Source organism: Saccostrea cucullata, unplaced genomic scaffold (assembly GCF_032062105.1).
Source record: "Saccostrea cucullata isolate Sc308-1 unplaced genomic scaffold, CSIRO_AGI_Scuc_v1 ctg5924, whole genome shotgun sequence".
NCBI classification, from domain to species: Eukaryota; Metazoa; Mollusca; class Bivalvia; order Ostreida; family Ostreidae; genus Saccostrea; species Saccostrea cuccullata.
The window spans coordinates 24,666-40,741 of NW_026939342.1; the positions used below are offsets into that span (position 1 = coordinate 24,666).

General features: G+C 32.0%; 1 protein-coding gene across 1 annotated transcript; it reads right to left on the bottom strand.

The window, feature by feature from the left end:
- Window positions 1–14,426: 14,426 nt before the first annotated feature.
- LOC134252914 (uncharacterized) lies at window positions 14,427–16,076 on the bottom strand. The gene has a single exon (XM_062735453.1). The coding sequence runs from the start codon at window positions 16,074–16,076 to the stop codon at window positions 14,427–14,429; it is 1,650 nt and encodes a 549-aa protein (XP_062591437.1).

The following is a 16,076-nucleotide window of genomic DNA, read 5'->3' on the forward strand; positions in this document are numbered from 1 at the left end:
TCCCGTCGAACAGCTGTAATTTTTTTTTGCTTACAAATTAATTTATTTCACTTATATATCATGTAAACAACAAGAAAATCGTAGAAAACGCATGAAAACTGGGTAGTCCGAATTTTCTTGATTCCAGTGGTAATCTAGCTATATGTTATAGGGAGCATTCATTAATGACTGTTGTAAAAAATTCAAATATGTAATATCACCTTTTCGAGTAGGTGATACCACTTATTCAATAGGTGATATCACCTTTTATTCTAAGCTCTCTGATTGGCTCAAACTTGATCACATGATTAAGTATATAACAGCATAAAGACTTGAGTTACTATTTATAGAATCTGAAATGCATATTTTTTTCTTGTGATCATATGCTATATTGCAGGAATCCTTTTAGAAAATTTCATTAAAGTGAGTGACCCCCCCCCCCCCCCGCCTTGTTTTCTCATAGAACAGGTGTTAAAATGGAGATTTTTTTTGTAAAAACAGACGAGTATTGATTTCTCAATTAAAGATAATACAGAGTATCATCATGACTTGATGTTTCTAAAAAAAAAAATTACTACAACTTGTATTGATATTTTTTGATGTTCCGTAATTGATGAGATGCAACAATGCCTTAAAGTCTTGAATTAGGATCTACATGTACTTTATGTTGAAGCATATTGGGTATCTTTGTCAAAAATTGATACGAGACATAATCAAATAATTAAATTACTATTCTGAATAACTGAATCCTCTATAATTACTCCATCAATGTATAACACGAAACACATTTATTTAATATTAAACAGCAACAGCTTAATTTATGCTGATATCTAGTCTCTAAGTCTTGAAGAGGGAAAATTTGTGCCTTACGCAGCTAGAATAAGGCTGCCCGTAAAATATCAAACTGTTCAAACTGTAGTTACTCCTCTGAACTACCTAGATATGACGTCATAATAGAATATGACGTCAAGTCACTGCATACTTGAGCTGACATGACGGGGAAAGTGTCATAATTATTATACGGCATGTAGATTTATTATGGGAATTTGTGTTTAATTTAAGAGTAAGGGTTGTTTTTTAAGCTTGTGTGTGCTGTTATAATGTTTAACATTTGATATTTAAATGTCTCTATTCCTTTTGCTTGTCCGATATGCATATATTCAAGCAATAGCAACAGATTATGTTTGAAACGCCCCCCTTACACTTCCGTAGACAGAGGTAGAATTTATGAATCGTGTTTATATTGGACTGGCACAAGTGAAAGACAAGGATAAATTGAAGATATTCTGCATGAATCTAAAAGAGAAGTATGTCTTCTAACTGAATTTTGCTGGGGGATCGTATGTAGTTTATCCGTTTTTGTGTAAATCGCTATAAAGTGTGGAAAATACCCCTCTTTACGTTGGTAATTTTAACTTTTCGTAAAATATTGTCTTAAGATGTAAAAATCAAACCTGCCCCCAGCACTTTTTATGTACCAGGGATAACGATTAATTCATCTATGTAACAAACTTTGATTAATATTTTCGTTTTGCACTTGTGCCGAGGTGATTTTTGTGCAACATTTAAGAATATCAAAAATGTCCGTCACGTGATCAACACAGTCATCTGACATCACAGAAATGCTTTTTATAATACCTGATTAAACTGTTATCTCAAGTTGACTGCAATTTCAAACAAGGATCACATATTGAAATTAAAATCTAGCTTAAATTAATAATTTTAAGCCTTCGGACAGCCTTATCATAACTGCGTATTCCCATATTTTCAAATTTTGTTTTGTCAATCAATGTGATAAAATTATTTATATTCGATAATAATGTTAAACATTACATTCCTATTTAATTGAGTTTACAACCAATTCTAGTTTAATTTGTCATCATTTCACAGAATGCAATCTTGGCAATTATTGAAAAAGAATTAAAAAAAACATCGCATAGGAGATCATAGAGATAAAATTATGTAAGACCCAAAGTATATTGAAATCATAAATGATGTTATTGATCATGTTAAAACACAATATGCATTGCTGGTTTACAATGAAGCCAGCGTTAAGGAAATATCCAATTCTGAAATACAATTTACTATAAATGACCAATTATTTTTAGAGACACTCCTAATGGAGATAAGGGCAAAAACAATTTCATATGCAAGTTATATCAAAAAGGAAAGGGTAAAAAATGAGAAAGACCTAATTGAGGAAATTACTGAACTGGAAAAAAATTATGACAACAATGTAACTAGTATTGCTGAGAAGAAAAGCTTTAGAATCAATAAGGCAACACAAGCTTATGGGGAATATGATAAGGTCAAGGGCAAAATGGACTAGTGAAGGGGAAAAACCAACACGTTATTTTCTTAAATCTTGAAAATAGACATTTTACAAATAAGATAATACCAAAAATTATTAAAAGTGAAAATAATGAGGAAAGGGAAATAACAAAGCAATCTGAAATTCTAGAAGAAGTTGAAAAATTTTACAAATCATTATATTCAGTTCAAATATTAGAGAATGTTGATTTGAATCTTAGAGAATCCCTTGAAGAATGTAATGTCCCTAAATTAGATGATACTGAACGTTTGCAGTTGGAAGGTGTTATTTCATATAGTGAAGCCTTATTAGTATTAAAGACAATGTCTAATAACAAAAGTCCAGGTAGTGATGGCTTCACAGCAGAATTTTTTAAAGTATTTTGGAGAAATTTGGGTCATTTTGGGTACGCTCTTTGAATTATGGTTATGAAATAGGCGAATTTTCTTCTACACAAAAGCAAGGAATAATTACTTGCATACCAAAAGAAGGAAAAAGTAAATTTCATCTCAGCAATTGGAGACCAATATCACTACTAAACATTATTTATAAAATTGGATCAGGATGTATAGCAAACAGATTAAAACAAGTTTTAACCAAAATAGTTAGTTCAGATCAAACAGGTTTTATACCTGGGAGATACATCGGAGAGAATACACGTCTTGCATACGATCTGATGCACTACACAGAATTGCATGATATTCCTGGAACATTAGTCATGATAGATTTTGAGAAAGCCTTCGACTCTGTGTCATGGGCATTTATTCAAGAAACTAACTTTGGACCAAGTTTTTGTAACTGTATAAAAATTTTCTAAAATAATATAGTTTCTTGTGTGTCGCAAGCAGGAATTTTATCTAACTTCTTCAAGCTAGGACGAGGCTGTAGACAGGGTGACCAATTTCTCCTTATATATTTCTCCTATGTGCTGAGATACTGTCTATTAAAATAAGAAATAATGAAAATATCAAAGGAATTAAGATTAATGATACAGAGTATTTAATGTCACAATATGCAGATGACACAATAATAATTCTTGACGGCTCTGAAAAATCACTAAAGGCTACAATGCTAGTATTAGAAGAATTTTATAAAATGTCAGGTCTGAAAATCAATCAGTCAAAAACCCAAATTGTGTGGATTGGAAGTAAGAAGTATTCTGAGGATAGACTCTGTCCTGATCTGAAATTTCAATGGACAACAAACTTTAAACTTTTAGGCATTTATTATGATGTTGACTTAGCAAAAATTACAAAACTAAACTATGACAAGAAACTAGTCAAAATTAAGACCATCATAGAGCAATGGAAAAAGAGAAACTTAACTCCTATTGGAAGAATCACATTGATTAAATCATTACTTATATCACAGCTTAATCATTTATTTATTACTTTACCAAACCCACCTGTAAGTGTTATAAAAGATCTAAACAAACTGATCTTTAACTTTTTATGGAAATCAAATGTAGACAAAATAAAAAGAAAAGTTGTAACACAAAAGTATGCACAGGAAGGATTAAAAATGGTTAATATTGTTTCCTACATAACAGCATTAAAATCTACATGGATAAGAAAAATAATATATAACAATAACTCAAAGTGGAAAAAATTATTGGAACATAGTGTTGAGATTGATAAACTTTTAAATACAGGATCAGAATATTTGTCACATTTACACGAGAATGTACAAAATAATTTCTGGAGAGATGTTTTGAAAGCCTTCCAAGAAATTCAAGAGAAAAAAGAGATAAGAAATTGGCAAGAATATGCCTGTCAACCTTTATGGCATAACAACAATTTCAAAATTAAAAATCAAGCAATATTTTACAAGTCTTGGTATGCAAAGGGAATAAAATATATATATATGATCTTTTAGATGAGAATAGTAACTTCCTATCACTTGACAATATTCAACACAATTATGATTTGAAAATTAATCATTTAACTTATACAGGCATACAGCAAGCGATACTTGCAGATTTAAAGAAGTATAACTTTTGTAGAAACGGATTTATTCATAAACCAGATATTCCATGTAATATCAAAGTCTTTGTATTAACCAAAAAAGGATCAAAGCCTATGTATGATATATTAAATAAATCAGTAATAAAACCTGTTGGTATGGGAAAATGGGCAAAAGTTTTCACCTTGACAGATACAAACTGGAAAGAAATTTATTGTCTGCCTTTTTTAACAACCCAAAATAGTAAATTACAATGGCTTCAATACAGAATTAATCATTATATATTGACAACCAATAGTCTTATGTTTAAGCAGAGGAAGAAACAATATTTCATTTAATTTGGCAATGTCCAGTTGTAAAAGAATTTCTAGATGGTTTTGTAAGACATTGTCATCGAAAAGACATTGTATTAAATCTAGAGGGTAAAACTTTTATATTTGGAGATATAAGTAAAACAATATCATCAAAATCATTAAATATTTTGCTTATGTCAATGAAGCAATATATTTACAGAGTTCGTTGTCAACACCTTAGCCTCTCTATCCATGGTTTTCTGAATGAATTCAAACTTATTTATAAAACTTTGAAATATACAGCCAGAGAAAGTGATAAAATAGATGAGTTTAACGCCTCCTGGCAAAAATGGCAATCCATACTCTCAGACTAATATCAATAAACCCTGTCTCACAACTAGTTTTGCTACCTACTCTATCTATAACCCACTTTCTTTTATAACATCATCTCTTTCTCTTTGTAATATCTCTCCTCTCTCTTTCCTCTCTCTCTCTCTCTCTCTCTCTCTCTCTCTCTCTCTCTCTCTCTCTAAAAATGAATGCTGCAATGAAATATTGTGTTCATCTTGTATGTTTGTACTATATAGCATTGTGGAATTCAAATTAAAAAAAAAAATTATGTAATAAGATGAGAAGTTTATCGAATAAGAATCGTATTTTTTTCGAATGGATGCTAGTATGTTTTCGAACAACAACTTTATTGCATATAAACCAAATTATTATCGAATAAAAAAGATAAAATTATCGAATAGGAATGACAAAATTAGCGACTAGCAACCGATTGTTTTAAATATTAATAACTTCGAATAGGAAACGCGTGTTTTCGAGAGAAAATATGAAAATTTTATGATATATGAATCATATTGTCACATTTCCTGTAATTGGAATAGCAATTTATCGAAAACAAATTACAAATTATGGAATAGAAATAACAAGTAATCAAATAGGAATCACATTCTATAGAATAAGAATGTTTTAGAATAAGAATAATCTCATTCTCAAGGTTATGGTCCGAAAGCGATCAATTTTCAAGCCGAGACAGGCTACTGAGAAATAAGTTAATTGTTACAGGGATTTCAACAATTTATTTAAAGTCAGCATTACTTACATGCTATGGTCGCTATATTGCTCTTTTCACAAATATAACCTATTATTGGAATCATTTTGGTCGATGTGTTTCATTCTAATTTTTAGGCTATAAATTTTGTTATTTTTATACTGAATTTGACTAGATGGGATGTTCCACCCACCTGATCAATATAATTATATATGGCACACTTTCTAGACAGCAGATTTTTAAGATTTTTGTTTTATGCCATATTCGTTGTTTTGTAGTTATTTATGAATGCCATGGATTTTGGAAAGTATTGTCAAAAATAAAGTTGTCATGCTTGAAGATAACTGAAATCGTGCACTGATCAAAATGTACGTGTATACACGGGGTGATACTGTATGTTTATTTCTATTTTTGAAAAGGGGAAAAAATTGAAACCGAAATATAAATAAAGTGATACTGATAAATCCCGTAAAACAACTTCCCAGCTAAAAAAAATGTTCAAACTTAAAGGTGGGGTCAATATTCAACAGGGTCAATTTTCAACTTGTTGACGTCATCAGGTGTAAGAAAAAAATTATCAAGCTGTTGAAAAATGACCCCGGGTATAAATTTAACGACTTTTGGTTTGAAAAATGACCCCGGTTCAATATTCAACGTTGAAAAATGACCCTCGGGTCAATTTTCAACTCGGGTCAATATTCAACGTTACAGAGGTACTTGGTACCATGGTTCTTGGCACCCCATTGGTGGCGGTTGCAGATCCATGATTACTCGTTGTAGACACGAGTAGTCATGGCCCTTGCAAGTGGCGTATTCCGTCGCACCTCAACGCAGTTGGACGAGTGCAACACATATTCTTACGCTTATTCAATTGTTTATTGACTTGATTGATATTTGAATTGATTGATTGATTAATAATTGATTGATTGACAAGTTATTGACTTGATTGATATTTGAATTGATTGATTGACTGATTGAATAATAATTGATTGATTGAATTTGATTGATTATTGCATTGGTGACGTTCATGCACTTGTGACCTACCCAGTGCATGATCCGCCCGATTTGGTTCGTCCTATTTGTTGTATTGATTGTGGGGCAGCCCTGTGGTAGCCCCAGCAAATTGATCACCGCAGCCAGAAGCGCCACATTAAACAAGCAAAATAACATCCATATTGTTTGCTTGATTTATAGGGAATCTGAAATAATTATGTTTTATTGACTTTAAGACACATAGCAAAATTGATAAAAATCCTTTTGGGGGTAGTTCACACGGTTTTATATGATATTTTCTTAAATATTAGAGGTCTTGTTGTTCAAATTTTATTCAGAGAGGATTTTCAATTTCTAGAGAAGTCTAGAAAGCAATTTTTTTGCAAAAAATGAAAGGTTTATGAGAGGAATGAAACAGAATGATAAATTCACTACATTAAATTTCTTCATGACAGCGTCCAAACCCACAGGTCTGATGAAGAGTAAAGGCGGTTTTGGGATAAACAGAAAGTTAATGTTTTGTCACACCAAAAAATTTTCCAGATCTTTCAACCTTTGGCTTGTTTCATTTGCTAAACTTAGAAAAAACATCTATCAGAAAGAAAAAAAAAAGTACAGCAAATCATAGTATCTGTCATATTCCAGTATACGAAGGGTCATACTCAAAACTGTGTTCTAAAAACAATTAGAAATTGAATAAAAATGTTACGGACATATCTTTTAAATAAAAGAGAATATTTTAGTGAAATAATTAAGACTAAGTCACAGAAAAGCGTTTTTTGTTTCTTTCCGAGTCCCAATGACATTCTTCATTGAACGCCCCTCGTAGGTTAAACTGTGCAACTCGACAATTTCATTCAACGATTTTTGACTGACCTATTTTACATTCTATTGCACAAATAGGTTTAAATTTCATTTTAATTGGGTAGGTTTTAAAAAAATTGCTAGAAGAATAATGTTGTAGCCTCACACATACCGTAGAATTTTAGTTCTGATGAGACTTTAGAAGAATTTATGAGTCATCAGTCGGTGTATGTAGGATCGATTTTTATTATGATCCGTAGTGGGTGATTGGGGACGCAGTTTAAATACTTCAGTAAATAATTATTTCTTTTTAAATGCTAATTTTTAACATAGATGGTGAGGCGCTAAGCATGAGTGTTTAATTACTATGAACGAAAGGTTAAAGCAAGCATTGTCAGTTGTTTATCGTTGTTGTCAAAATTACAACGAAGAGTAATAAGGTTTACAATGATTTTTCTGTCCATTTGATTTTCATATTGTACATTACTTATCATCTCGACTTAAGATATAGTTTTTTTTTACTGACAAGACAAGAAGAGTTAAATAATGTATATACATAAAACATAACTTACGACATTAGAAAGCAAGACGAATCAAATCCCCCAGAATCTGCAGAAGCACTTTAGAAAGAACAAAAAACTTCGTCCTCTTCAGATAACACAGCTTAATTAACAGCGTCTGTGAACCACAACAAAGTAATAATTAAAAACCCGAATATCAATTCAGACAAGTCACTTGATGACAATCGATAAGACACTTTAAAGAAATAGGACAATAAGGCTAAGACCATTACAAGATTTTTTTTATGTTTAGCGTCCTAGAGGCTCTGTTTTTGTTTTTGTTTTTTTTTTTTGTTTGTTTGTTTTTTTTTTTTGGACACTCCAATATCAGAAGAAAAAAAAAGCAAAATAAAGAAGCCTGAAACTTATTAGTCTGGTAGAATTTTTTAAATATGTTATTTGTTCTAACGACATGGCTATAGCATGTCATATTAGAAATGTTTTAAGTATGTAATACATTGCTTTTGCGAAAGAGTAGATCTCTCTATAAGAAAGAAGATATATTAATGAATCAATATCTAATTAATGTCACTTGTTTTACTATAAAGACTTTCTTAATGTATCACTTGTTTGTTTTTTGTGAATATCTTTATAGATAAGATATTGAAAGATGGGTGGAAGCTAAACTGAGAAAAGCTTTGGAGTGGCCTTCGTTGCAAAAACGTTTATAAGCTTTATAAGAAAAATCGATGTATGAGGTCGGGCAGGTTTTTTTTTTAATTCTAATCTTACATTTTTGGCAAACTAGAGTCCAATAAGTCAGCCCTAAAGATTTTTTTTTTATTAAAAAAAAAAATCCTCCGTCCATTAACAAACGCAAAAGGCATTTGCACTTTTTTCAAATTCCTACGAAAGTCGTTTGGTGCCAGGTAGAAAAGAATACTTTATCTGGCGGCCGCCGGATAAGTTTAACGCCGGAAATTTTTGTGTTAAATATGTAAATAGATCTTGTGGCCGCCAGATAATTACCTTGCAGCCGCCGCATAATTTTATAAGCGAGTGCTAGATAAGTTATCGTGCGGCCGCCAGAAAATTATTTGTCGGCCTCCAGATATGTTTCTGACGGCCACAAGTTATTTATTTGGCGGCCGCCAGAATATTTTTTTTAGCGGCCGCAAAATTAAATATTTTTACCTGGCACCTACCGGTTTCCTTAGATTCTAGAGATACTGGTGTATATGATTTTGAATTTTTTTATTATAGAATTTTTAGCTACGATGTAGTTTTTTCAATTAAATTTTGAAAATGTGTTAAGAATTTAGATATACGAGGGTCATTCAAAAAATACGTAGACAATGCTTCTCATCGTCATATAATTATTACAAGATTATAGACCAAAACATTTTCGTAAACATAAATATTTATTTTGTCGAATTGTGATGTTTCATTCCATTTGATTAAATAGAACTCATGTTAGTCAAAATTTAAACGAACATGTTTTGTTACCACGGAGCACGGTTAAACGATATTGTAACGGAGTAAGACAACGTTGAGAAAGTCTGTCAAATTATACTTATTTTCTTAATTTCAAACACGGTTTGTAGCCTCTTCTCCATTCAAAAAAAAAAAATATCCATAACACTTAACACCTAGTTTGTGAACAATTGTACAAATTTAGCTTGAATAAGAATGTCATTGTTTTCAAATTCTTTAATTTACTGTGTAACTCTATTAATTCTGCAACAGTGAAGCACACATCACATTTAATCCTAACTCTTTCGACAATATTTTTAAGTTTACCATGTTTCTTTGCAGACAATCCATCGTCCTATTCAAACTCGCTACCGCTCAGAAACTGTATTTTCTATTTAATACAAATACACACATAATTTTTCATGCAGATCCTGGTTTATACGGATTTTTTAGGATTGTAGAAGAAGTTTCCCGAATGTAAAGTACAATTCTATTGCTACTTGCTGCTCCGTGATATCCTCCAACGTCATGGTTTTTTGCTTTTTTTAATCAAGTCCATAAGTATTTAGAAACCGATATCTTTTAAACGGAGCGGCATATTACATAACCTGATTTCATTTTAATTAATACAGCAATACTTTATATAAACATGTAAATTCTATTTCGTTTCAGCTCCATTTATTAGAGATATGGCTGTAAATACTATAAAGTGAAAATTAGTAAATTACTCAATTTTGACGGTGCTCCGTGACAGCATTTTTGCTGGTCTAAATCCTTAGTAATTTTAATAAATATATGAAGATACAGTGCATTTTTTTTACTCAAATTATTTGAATCTGTTGTTAAATTATTTGTACCAAAGGACAAGTGCACTTAAGCAATACTTAATGGGCCCTTTTTATGTGCCATTTTACTTCAGAATATATTACCAAATCGTTCTCTATTGGTAATAGTTAGATTCTAGTGGATATTTCTAATCAAAAAGCATGTTAAGCGCCACTTAAATCAGCATGGATTTGAAACAATTGAATATTTTGAAAGGCCTATGGATACCCTATAAATCCGGAAAAGTCGTACCGAACCTTCTTTTAGTTTCATTTATGTAAATCAATGGAATAGATATTTAAATCGATACTTGAACAATCTGATGGTGGATCATAGTCGGGAGCGTTTGTGGAATGATATTTCTTGCGCCAAACCTGTTTTTAAAAATATGGAATGAAGTTGTGTAGTTGCCTGTATCTAAAATGATTAAACTAAGAAATTGGTACTCTCTCATTTGAAAAATTACAATAATAGTTTCATTGAATTTGAAATTAAAAGGGAGTGTTATGGTGGCTTTCAATACCTGTTTCATTGTCTTGCATGAAGGTTAAAAATGTTTGACACTTTATGAACGACACTTAGATCTCCTTACCCTCCCGTGTTTTTAAAAACAAATACATACAAACATCCCTAAGCGGCACGACTTTGACTTACTGAAACAAAACCTGCCTATGTTTTACAGTGAGCACTTTTGAGGAATGTTTACCTGGGTAGAACTCACGTGACTATCAGTATAAATAATTTATTCCACACGTGGGTTCAACATGGGTCATACAGGTAAATAGCTCTCACTTGCTATAGAAAAAACATTGTACTTTTTATGCATTTTTAACATTTTAAGTACGAGCCTAATCGTGTGCAAATTTCATACTTTCACACAAGTTTTATAAATGTATTATGCGTCTTTTGTCATTCGCACAAGTTTGCACAACGTTAGGCTCATAGTTAACAAAGGCTTTGAAATGAATGACCGTTCTCGATTTATTATAGAAAATCGCCAATGTCGGCTGACCCCTACCACATTGTATAGTTTTGTTCTTTGTATATTCGTGGATTTCAGTGGTAAGATTTGTTGAATCGTATGGTTTAGATATCAATTAATGATTTGAGATCAAAATTTTTGCTTAATTTGATTATTTATTTTTTCACATTTTACCAGGGCCCATAAGTGCACTCGTTCTTTGGATATAATATAACGTTAAATAAAAAAAGTTAGAACAAAAGTCTACGAACTTTTTGAATGACCCTCGTACTGAAAGGCAAAACGTAGGGTAACTTAATGCGCATAATACTTTTGAGTGAGTGGCCAGAAATCAATTAACTTGGTCAGAGATGTATTTTGGTTCTTGACGTCACCTTGGAAAAGTGGTAAAAACACGTGTTTGTTGATGATGCTAGGTTTGTTAGCAGATTTTACTATATATTTTAATGCACTGAAGGGATACGATTCGTTTTTCCATATTAACAGCCGATATAAATTTCTTGTAATAATGGCTCGGCTGACAAAAGTTCCTTATAGTCAATTTATTGTATTTCCCAGCAAAAGAGAAAAAGGCTTTTCATCCTGCAACTTGTGTAATCGCCTCGAAAATACAACTTAAACCGATTTTAAATACAGTTAGCAATCATAAGCATTACATTCATTTCATAACTGAAAGCAATCCATGGCTCTATTTTAGTCTTGTGAGCTAGTCATAAAGGGCCAGGCTATTATAATTTACCAAAAAAAACAGTTTGTGAAATTTTCACCTATAGGGCCCTTTTCTGATGACGGCAGTCATATTTAAAAACACCTTTGAATCACATGTTAAACTGTCATATTTTGTCCCCTTTTCCTATACACAAAGGATCATAATTGAACAGGTTTATCAGTCCTTACACTGGGATGTTTATTATTAATGTGAATGGCCAATGAAGACCATTAACATAACGTTTATGGTCTTCATTTGACACTTTTTGTCATTCTTGCATGTATGTGCATCAATGGTCAACCTTTTCCTTACTATGCTACCATAATTTGAACAAATGTGCATTGAATGCTTACCATCGGGGAGGGGACAGGGTTCGAGAAATGATCTGCTCTTACTTTTTCGAAACATAATTTTTTTGCTTCTGATTGATTGATTGTTATTTAACGTCTCTCTCGAGAATTTTTCACTTGTATGGATATGTCACCACTTGTCGTCGGAGAGCTGCAAATTTTGTCCTATACTCGGCACTCATGGCTGTTGATCAGTGAGGGAATTTGTTTCGTGCCAAGACCTACTGCGACTCGGAACCACGATTTATACTGTCTCATCCGAAGGACTGGTCTCAACGTCCAACAGTGGGATTCAAACCCGCGACGTAAGGATCAACTCATTAATTAGCTACTCTAAAGCAAACGCTGTAACCACTGTGCCACGCAGGCGACTTTTGTTTTCCGAAATATTCATTAAAAACCTGTTTGCCCATCAACATTTATAAAAAATGGTAAAGCAGGGTAATGTAGTAGCAAGGTTCTCCATCATTTTAAATGTAACTGTGGCGCAAGACAAACGCGAAATGCTAAAAAAGTATCTTTAAATTTGTAGTTTTAAAAACTTTTTAAACAAGCAGTTTAAAAAAGTAAAATTATATTTTCCTGGATGTATTGCTAAAACAAAAACATACATACGATACACGTAAAAATGTTTTACATAGTGGCTTTGCAATAGTAGAGACGCGGTTATCTTTAACATGTTTAAAACTATTGTATTAAAGTATGAACCTCTTGATATTTAAAAATTTCATATTGATTATTGTGATGTGTGAAAAAAATTACTTGTCTCATTTTATTCGTGTGTCAAGTATTGTCTACATAAGATAATAGATTGCAAAAAATAATCAATTGACCCTACTTTGGGTATATAATTTAGAGGTTCATTTGATTTATAAATTTATATATTATACAGTTATTGACTGGGTATGAGAGGAACATATAATTTGTTAGTTTAAGGTGAAAGCATTTTCACCTTCAAGTTAACAATTCATAAAATTATAACTGTTTTGCTATAACCTTCACTGCTCACTTTTAAATCAATACACACTATATTGTCAATTATACTTTATATGATAAAATATTATGACTTAATCAGTAAATGTAAAACAATAGCTGAGAAAGAACAAAATAAATTATATTTTAACTATATCACAAAAATTATTTATCACAAAACATACTCTTCCCTTCTTCCTTACCTTGCTGGTAGCAACAACTCTTACAGCTCTTGGGCTATTTCCGTGTCACCTATATTGAACGGTTATTAATTACTTGTGACGTTGCGATCTAACAATTCTTATGTTGGACCGGCAGGCCGGTCAACAGTGAAATTGTTAGACCGATGTAATAAACATTTCCTTTGTTGGACTTTTTATCATTAATAAATATATAGAAGCTATTTATAAGGGTATATAAATTTATTGTACTGACGACGATAATCTTACTCTGGTGCTAATATTTAAACTGTGGTGGAAATGTGGCGCTGATTTTAACCATTTAAAGAATTTAATTGTGTGGAACCTACCCGTTAAATGATCCACGGAGAACCTTGGTAGTAGTTTATGAAAAAATATTGAAATTGAAAAAAGAAAACAACAAATCCACAAAATTCGAATTTATAAAAGCTTCCTTTTTATTTATTTCTTCATTCTTTTTTATTTTACTTGTCAAATTTTGTCTAACTGGCCCCTATATTAAAAGGAATGTTGAGACCCTGCCTTTTCTTTATGATCTCTCTATTTACGAAAAAAGTATAATTTCCTTTAAACAGACTTTTTCATTCTCTTTAACCAAGAAAAATTTATACAAAGATTGTTTACATTTGCTTTACGTATTCCATTGAAGTACTAAAAATAAATGCAAAATTAAACAAATGCAAATAATGATAAATGCAAAGTTTACGAGCAATATATACATAGAGGGACGCATGGAAAACAGAAAAAAAAACTCAAAAAAGTTCAAAATCCTCTTAAAGAAGAAAAAAACAGTACTTATAAAAGAACACTTCTTTGTTTGTAAACTATTTCACTCTATTTACAAAAAAAAAAAAAAAAGAAAAGAAAAGAAAATTTTCTTATATGTTCAACACAAAATAAGTATCATCAAACTGAAAGCATTTCTGTCATAGATCTTATGTAGCTGTACACCTGTACAACGCTTAGTATGCTAGTAGTGTACAATAGTTTAAGCTTTGTATATATATCTTTTGAAATTATTTTTTACTAAATAATTCACGATATTGATATATCGTAACAAGTCCAGTCTCCATATCTCCTACGACAAGATTTTCTTGCGAGTCTATACAAAAAGGTCCAACACTCAATTGTTCTATATGGCGGATAAAGTTGCCATCTCGGTCTATTATATGGAATAAGTCGTTTTCTGTATCAGAGACTAATATGTTTTGATTGACATCGATACAAATATCGTATGGTTTGAAACGTTTAAGTTCTGTTTGTTCTGAGAGGTTTCCAGTATATCGAAAGCGCAATTCCCCGAGTTCATTGAACACCACAACTGCCTCCCCGCGACAGTCCGCCACAAAGATATCTCCGTCAGTATTCGTAGTAAGGAAGAGAGCATCGTCGTTGTACTTGGAGAATGAAAATAATGTCCTTTGCGTGGAGAAGAATGGTTTCCCTTGTTTATCACTTTGAATTTTCTGCACTTCTGAATCTCCCGAAAACTTCACAACTTTACTTTGCTGCATTCCTTTAGAGCGCATGCTAGCTAGAAGATCTCCATTTCTATCTAAGCATAGTCCTTGAATTACCCAATTATTTACAAATAAGTGCATTTTCACTGCTGTATTATCAAACAAATACACAGTGGAATCATGGGAGTAGAATATATGTCCACTTGCACTGATTGTTAAGGCAAAACATCCATTTGGTTCACTCCAGTTATACTGATTATCTAAAAGCTTTAAAATTATTCCAGTTTTGTCCATTTTATAGACATGGCGACATTTTCCACCAATCCATATCTCATCTTTGCCAATACATTGTAATCTGTATATTTTATCATGTGGACTTTGAAATGTAGTCAATGCTAGCCTATTTTCGGTTCCTGAATCCGGAGCTTTGCACTCTGTGTTATCTTCAAATGACAAGGAACCTAGTATTCTGGTTATATGTTCATCTAAAAGTCCTCCGACTACAAATCTCGGTATTCTATTCCCTTGGAACAAGGCATCCTCTGTAAACTTGTCCTTTGCTCTGCTATAATTAATCAAATCCTTTGCATTTTTTGAAAGCAATAGTTCTTCATATTTCTTAATAGCATTCTGCAACTGGTGTTCTGCATTAGAAATTTTGCTTGCATGTTCAATATTTTCAGCTATTCTCTCTGTTTTTCGTTTCAGTACATCTGATCTTAATTTTTCGGCTGCTTGGTGAACAGACTCGATCATATTTTCTTCCCTCTGAGATATTTCACTCAGTATCTTATCGAATTCTTTCTCTCCAGAGATAAGGGTATCTTTGAATGTTTGACATTTCTTTAAGGTGATCTTCTTCCATTCTATGTTAGAAGCTATCTTTTTTCTAATAAACTCAACGAAAGTTTCTAAGTCTTTCAAGTGATGTTCCCTGTGTGATTTTGTTAAGCATTTGGTACATACATGCTCCTCACAATCATAACAGAAAATCTCGCAAGTTTTTCCATGTGAAATGCAAATGGGTAATACAATTGACTCGTGTTTGCTCCGTATATCAACAACTTGGTGTTTATTTGTTTTGTCTTTTAGATGACTAAGGACACAGTTCTCGCATAAATCAGTGCAACAGAGAACACAATGGAAATCCACAGAGACAGAACAAAGTGGACAAATGCTACTGTCTGACACCTGTGCCGTTGCCAT